General features: G+C 38.4%; 1 protein-coding gene across 3 annotated transcripts; it reads right to left on the bottom strand.

Moving 5' to 3' along the window:
- Positions 1-464: 464 nt before the first annotated feature.
- On the bottom strand, positions 465-6435 carry ITM2A (integral membrane protein 2A). 3 transcript variants are annotated; one of them, XM_058535238.1, is made up of 6 exons: positions 6183-6435; positions 2614-2745; positions 2137-2334; positions 1788-1898; positions 1389-1539; positions 465-1239 (listed from the first exon to the last, which is right to left on the bottom strand). In XM_058535238.1, exons 1-6 carry the CDS (start codon positions 6294-6296, stop codon positions 1151-1153), a joined length of 795 nt encoding a protein of 264 aa, XP_058391221.1. In that variant the 5' UTR covers positions 6297-6435; the 3' UTR covers positions 465-1150. The 3 variants fall into 3 exon arrangements, with proteins under 3 accessions (XP_058391221.1, XP_058391222.1, XP_058391223.1); XM_058535239.1 differs by having other exon boundaries at positions 6186-6434; XM_058535240.1 differs by lacking the exon at positions 2614-2745 and having other exon boundaries at positions 6186-6435.
- Between the last annotated feature and the right edge of the window lie 918 nt (positions 6436-7353).

Consider the following 7353-nt stretch of genomic DNA (forward strand, 5'->3'; position numbering starts at 1 on the left):
TCAGTGATATAAGGAACAATTTTTAACCTAAAACAAGAGAAAGAGTCTAAAGTACTGGCCCCCTTTGTATGGAATTTATACTTTTAGGTAGTGATCACAGCATGTGAAGTTATTAAAAGTCATCAACATCTTATCCAAGGTTAGTTCTTAGTGACCTATTATAGCTGTATATGGGTTTTATTTTTTTGTGAAAAAGGAAACACATTTAAAGGTTTGAATTGCTATGGGCTTGAAAGCTCTTAAATAGTTGAATTTACATGTAAGCCAATTATGGAGTATTTATAAAAGAGTAATTGATATACTATCAAAACAGAAGTAAATTATGAAATTATAAAATATAAATGTGTGGAGGTGGGAGTAAGGGCAGAGCTAGGCTCATAACTTAGGTTTATTGCAGGTAAACCAAAGCTAAATAAGTAACGTTAATTGTTCACATTAAGTATACCTCAAGTGAGAAACAGTGGTTGAATATGGTAAAATTTATTATAGGGTTGTAGAATTCATACAACCTAAATTCCTTACAGCATTCAGCACTTGTACAGCTGTGTGGATTTCACAATACCGATATCAGTGAGAAAGAATAACTGCATTAGAGTGATTTTTTTATGAAGTTTTTTCACATATAAATCAGATCTATTACAGAGCTCCTAACAGAAATGCAAAGATGTAATTTCTAAATTCAGGAAAGTTGCACAAAATGAAAAACAAAACAAAAGTTAACAATGGTAAGAGATTGGACATGGTTTATAGAAAAAAGTGAAAAACAATTTTAAATATTTTAAATTTAAAACATGATCTACCATATGATTGAGTGAAGCGGTTAGTTTAAAAAAATCACAAAGGATGGAATTTATTGTCAGGATGTTAGCTGACACATTCATGCTGCTTTCAGAAATCTAAACCCTATAAATTCAAAAGAAAAACATAAGAATTATTTAATTTCAGTTTCAAACAACAAGCAATGACAATCAAACTAAAAATTGACAAGAGCTTGCAATGGTTAGTATATTTTTTCCCTTTTCTTTTTTAGTATAAGCAATAGAGTAAATGCATGAGTAAATATCTTGAGTATCTCACACACTTTAATGTTGAAGTCATATTGTAAATCTCTGACTTCTTATTACTAAGGATACTCTTTTTCTGTTGCCTCTCACTCTTGACAGATCTTGGTCTCAACAATAAATTCGTTGGGGAAGTGTCTAATCTTCCAGCATTTATCAATGGCACGTTTATTGAAACCTATGAGGAAATGCACAAAAAGTGACTTTTTAATTTTTTATGTAAATGAAAACATGTCTAGATTTGCCCTCCACCTTTCCCTGTACTGCACCTCCACTCTCCTTCACTATCCCAATAACACAGAGTGAAGGAAGGAACGAACTGCCTACCCAGCAAAAGGTCTCGTCGACGAAGGCGGAAGGACTTGCGGTTGTTGCAAAGTTGGTAAATAAAGATGCCAAGGTTACTAACATCACGAATCTCCTCCACAGCAACCAGGTCTTCACGAACCACGTAAGTGTGAGGCAGGTATTTGCCTCTCTAAAAATAAAAAAAAAAGTTGAAATAAAAATTTTAAAAAACATTTTTAAATCCTTGCCTATAAGCAGATATACTTTTTTTTAATAGACTTTATTTTTTAGAGCACTTTTAGGTTCACAGCATACTTTTTATTTGAAAATTATTTCAATGAAATGGAATGTTTTGGCTCAAATCATTAATTTTTTTAAATGAGGAGGCAAAATTATTTGGAAATGCTTATATAAAAATTTCACATCCAAAATACATACTGCCAGTTTGCCAAAGAGCTCCACCAGATTCTTTGGAGGCATAACAATGGAGGTATTGAGGGGCATCAGGTAGCAGTTTCCCAGCAGCAAGTCCAGGTAAGCAGTCATGCCCTGTTGGGGAGAGGGAAAAAGTTAGGTATGATATAGAGATTACAGACACGGCAGATTTTCCAACTACCATTAGAACAAGCAGCTGCATCCTTTCAAAATCAACTAATGTATATTCAGTAGCAAAAAAATTAACAAGGCTTTGCTGCAAAAAGATGTACATTTCTGAACAGATTTAACATTTACCAATGAACTAAGAAAAAAGAAAACTCAGGAGTACCTATACGAATGAGAAACCCACCTTTTCGAAGTCATGAATGATGGCTGCAGGGTCACTGTCAGAGAAACTAGGGACAGGCACATCAATGATTGCAATGTTGTCATCCTCACGAATGTCAGCCTCCTCACTCACAGGCAGGAAGTAGGGCTCTCCACGTCGAAGGGAATTTGCAGGGTCCTCAGAATCAAAGAAGCACATCTCTCCATGGTAGATAGTATTCTAAAAGACAAAAAGAGAGAATTAAAACCTTCTAATACTCACTACCATGACATTTGAATCATTGCTCACACTCATATCAATTCATTGTACTGTTTGTCAAGCTGAGGATTGTTGATTACAGTTATCACCCTGAACACAAATCAATTTATAAACTGAGAGGTAATTTGAAAACTTTCCCTAAATCTTCATATCTCTGATGACCACCACATAATTATTTAAGTTGCTACTAAATGTATAGCAATTAGTAATCCAAATTGTAAGAATTGTAATTATTATTACCTTGGGCATGAAGTACTTGTAAATGCAGGCTCCACCAACAATAAGTCCTGCCAAGATGAATGAAAGGCCTAAGAGAGTAAGCATGCATCTCCCAGAGGAGCCCTCTTTTTCCTGGGTGGCAACTCGGAGCTCCTATTTATTAAAAAGCAAAACCAAAAACAAAAACCAGATTGCACTTTTAGACACATAGTTGCTTCTGTGTACAATTTACCTTCCTTGAAATTCAAGATATTTTTAAAAGATGTTATTAAGTTTTCGTAGCTTAAAATCATTTCAAGACAATTTCTGATGTTTAATAGATGTGAAAATCTCTAATTATATTAACCTTGCTTCTGGCATTTCCAAACCCAAATATCGATATGAAGTTATTTCAAAATAAACATTTCTAGAATCAGCTGAAAATAACTATTCACTTATGCAATAAGTTATTCTCTTTAATAAATGGAAGTTGTTACTTTTTGGACTTACACATGGATATAATCAGTAACATTTTGGAATACAATTATGTTTCTTCACTGTTTTTTGTAAATCAACTTGTTTGCCAACTTAAAAGTGAATTAATATCCTTTGATTTATTAACTGATTTTAAAAAGCTGCTTTTTAAAAATTAAGTTTTATAGGAAGGAGTTCTATAAGGCAGGTATATGCCATTTTCCTCTATTTTATAAATTAAAATATTGAAGGTGAGATATATTTCATAATGTTCTTAATTTTAATGAAAAACTAGGCTTCCTAATGTCAGCAATGTTCTATAGCTGTGTATTTCACGAATGAAATAAGGTTTTCCAAGTTCCGATCAGAACACTAGATTTTAAAGCACAGAATTTGTGAGAGCTAGGCACGAAAGCTGTGTGTGCAACAGTGGCTGTAAAATTCTGTTAAATCCATAATTTGTTTAGGAATTGTAACAAGAAAGTTCCAAAGCAAACACGTAACTGATTAACTCTGTACTCTTCCCAGCCAGGGCAGTGGACCAAGAGGCCCTCCAATCCCATTCTTCTATGTCACAATATGCCCTAGGAGCATTATTACTCAAGGGTAGAATAAATGAAGTCAGCAAGTCTAATCTCTGGTAATCAAAGGGTAAATCATTCAGACTGGTATGTAAATAGAATTGTTTTAGTCTTTCAGGTCATTAGCTCTTTTCCATGGCCAACTACTATAATGCTTATGGGACCTAATTAACCGGCAATTAATTTCGTGCAAACAAATGCACAAATTCTAAGGAGAGGCAATCATTTGATAAACGGTTTGTCAAAAAAGATTTTTCTTTAAAATTCAAAGAAATTTGGTATTCACATTTTTTAAGCTAAATTTATTTAAGTTCAAACATTCTGTTAATACGCTATAAACCTTGAAGGCTTTTCCTCGTCCCAATAATTTTCAGAAATTTTGAATTATTTTTATTTAAAAAAACTTAAGATTAACACTACGAAGACAACTATCTGATTGGGAATCACCGTAATCTAGAGGTAGAGGTTTAAAAATGATATTTTAGATGATTAAATTGAGGTCCAGAAAGGTGACTTGCCTATAAGTCACAAAATGACTTAATTTGAAATTCTCAAAGGAATAAATTTCTTTTTTTCTTGTCACTGAGATAAGAGAAGAACAATTTACACTGCAATTGCATTTCTCCTGATAATTCAGCAAGTTTATTATTAAGCAAGGTCTAAGTATTAGAGTCTCAATTTCATAAAATTTCCCACCATATAGGAATAAGGATTTTTTTTCATTTAAATTTCTGGACTTCAGAGTAGTGGAGACTGTCACTTACCACAGCTAATTTCTCTCTGAACTGTATTTTAAAGTCATTTCACACCACCTCTGACATACTATTCTGTTGTGCTCAATCTCTGATGAGCTGATCAATATATTACGATATAATGCGTCAAGTATTATTAAATCAGTGCCCTATAGTGGCCAGGTCAAGATCCTGTGGGAGCTTCTCCAACACCTAATGAAGAAATATAATCATAGTGCTCATTTTTCTTTATTCCTCATCACACCACAGGCCTGGCAAAAGTATTGCTTGCATATTAACTGAGTCCAACTACAAGTCATGAAGTTTTGGTGGTGAGGGAAAAAAAAAGGGATTACTGTGTGGCTATATTTAACTACTGGCATCTAATTAGACCTCCCAAAAAATCTGGCCATGTTTCACCTACAAAGTAAGTAGGACAATTACTTATTTGACTTTCTGTCATCTAATCAAAACCTCAACAATACTTTTGAGTTCTGACATGTATAATACACAAACGCTAGTTTGACTGCTGGGTTAAATATTGAAAATTTCCATGATAAAAATTCTGCATAACTACATTAGCATTTCAAATTGAGTACATAATCAGTTAGACTACGTGGATTCTCATTTCACTCAAAGCACTTTTCAAACCTCCACTCTGAACTCAAAAGTTAAAACTTTATAGACAGAACAAGACAAGTTAGGACAGATTTGCAAGCTCCAACACTGCATAGATTTTGTAGAACGAGAAAATGCGATTGTGCCTTTTAACACTGAGATTTTACTGAGGAAAATAAGGAGTAGTTTACAAACATTAAAAACACATTAAATGTTTAAAGGAAATAGAAACTGGACTAAATAAATAATGGCTAACATTTTGGGGGGGAAATTCCCTCACTTCCTGGCAACGCAAGAAGTTTAAATTATGAGGTTGGAGTTGCTTCAGATCTCTCTATGGGGGAGGTGGGGTAGAGGGATATCGCTCAAAAAGGAAGTACTAAAAAAAGAAAAAAAAAAAAACCTCAAACATTTTTTAAGGAAGAAGAGTGTTTTCTTTAGGAAATGTCACTCCGAAAACATACAAGGCTCTTGCAGTAACAGGGCACACTGAACATCCCAAATTCTAATTAAGAGCAACCTCAATTTTGACAGCACCTTTACCGAATGCTTAACGACGCCTGTGACCAGGAAAAAACTGAAAATATACATGGGCGGGCGGGCACAGACACACACTTGCCCCAACCCATACCTCTGCAAGTCTAAGCTGCCCTTTGTCCCCCACCTACCTCCACAAACACTCAATGATCCTAGAAAGACTTAGATTCATAGAACTTCATACACGTCAAAAGGAAACAAAAGAAGACAAATCTCTTGCCCTTGCTCATCCTGCGTGTCCGCTCCACCCCTGCGGAGGCTGTGTGCACCCCTGGAGCTGGGAACTGGGGGTCATGCCTCTCTCGTTGATCTCCAGCCCCCCACATGTTCCCCAGTTAGAAGGTGACATTGGGTCCCAGAGCTTCTCCTCAAACTCCTTCCAACATCCCTCCGCTATGTGCAGCGTGGGCTGGAACCGACGGAACGTGGCCAGTCGCGCGGAAATGCTAAGGGGCGTGGGGCACCGGCAAGCGAAAGGTGGCGCGACTAGACAGAACCGGGGCTATCCGGCAAACGCGACGGACAGCGCAGAGGGGACAGCCCGGGAACACAGGAGCTGCAGAGCAGTTTTCATTTTGTCCTCTGCCACCTTTCCCCCTTTCTTCCCCCAAGCCACCCCCTCCCCACCTTCCCGACCCTAGCAGGCAGTCAGGGGTGAAGTGGGGACTGCTACCTTGCCAGTCAGGATTTGAGCTCGGACTGTGCGGCTTACGAGGGCCTCCACGTCTTGCCGTGCCTCCTCTTTTTGCACCGCTGTGGGTGTGTTGAAGGCAATTTTCACCATGGTGAATCTTCGGGCTGCGCGGTAAGGCGCGGCTCGAATCAGCGTCCTGGGCTGCAGGTTGGAAAAGGAGAAGGTCGCGCTAGCCCTAGCAGCACCTACTTTCTCCCGCTGCCTGCCTTAGGCTTCTGCAAGCACAGGTCTGGAGATACTTATGACGCAGTCCTAAGCCGGGTGGGAGACCGTGGGCGGGCCCAGGGAGGGGCAGAGGGAGGAGCGGGAGAGGGTCCAAGCGCTGGGAGGGGGTGTGGGTTGCTAGTAGGGGAAGAGGAGGGGAGGTGGAGCCCTAGCCGTCCGGGGCTCAACGTGCCTCACCTGCACTCCAGTCGTGCTCCCACCCACTCTCTGTGCCCTAAGATAAGAACAAGACAGGAAGGAAGCCTGCTGTGTTGTGTCTTTCTGCCTGTGTCCAGGCCACAATAGCCCCTGACCCTGATTCTGTTTTCCCAAACTTGGGCCTGGCCCCCTGCAGGGCCAGGAACTGTAACTTGGCACCAACCCAAGTCCGAAAAACACAGTTCCATGACTGTTATGTACCTTTGTAATAATACTTTCCCTTTAAAGAATACTCAGAAGCCCGTTTCTAGTTACTTGTTTTATTCTCTCAACAATTTTTTTCTTTCTTGGCATTTGTTTGCTTTGTAATTTTAATTTTCCAACCTAGAGCAATGCTAAATCAGAAATATAAGACTCCTGCCTCCTCAACTTCCCATTTTGCAGGTAGGACATGATGAGACACAGGAGGGTGGAAAATTCATAGTGAATCCCTGATATAATCCAGATCTTTTCACTCTCCCAGGTCAGGGAAACCACAGTAAGTTCTCAGCCTAGAGCTTATTTCTCCTCAGCCTCCAGCTGTGAAATTTTCAGGGAGAAAAGCAGGGGTGTGTGTGTACCTATGTGTTTAGGAAGGTGGAAGTGTGGGAGGGGTATACAAAATTTAGCCACATGCTAACCCAGCTCTAGTGGGAAAAAGAACAATAATCTCAAAGGGGCTGAGTTAGAAATTATTTTTGAAACATTTACATGTGCAGCCAGTGTAATCATGCTATTTGTTTAC

This window comes from Diceros bicornis, chromosome X (genome assembly GCF_020826845.1).
Source record: "Diceros bicornis minor isolate mBicDic1 chromosome X, mDicBic1.mat.cur, whole genome shotgun sequence".
Lineage (NCBI taxonomy): Eukaryota > Metazoa > Chordata > Mammalia > Perissodactyla > Rhinocerotidae > Diceros > Diceros bicornis.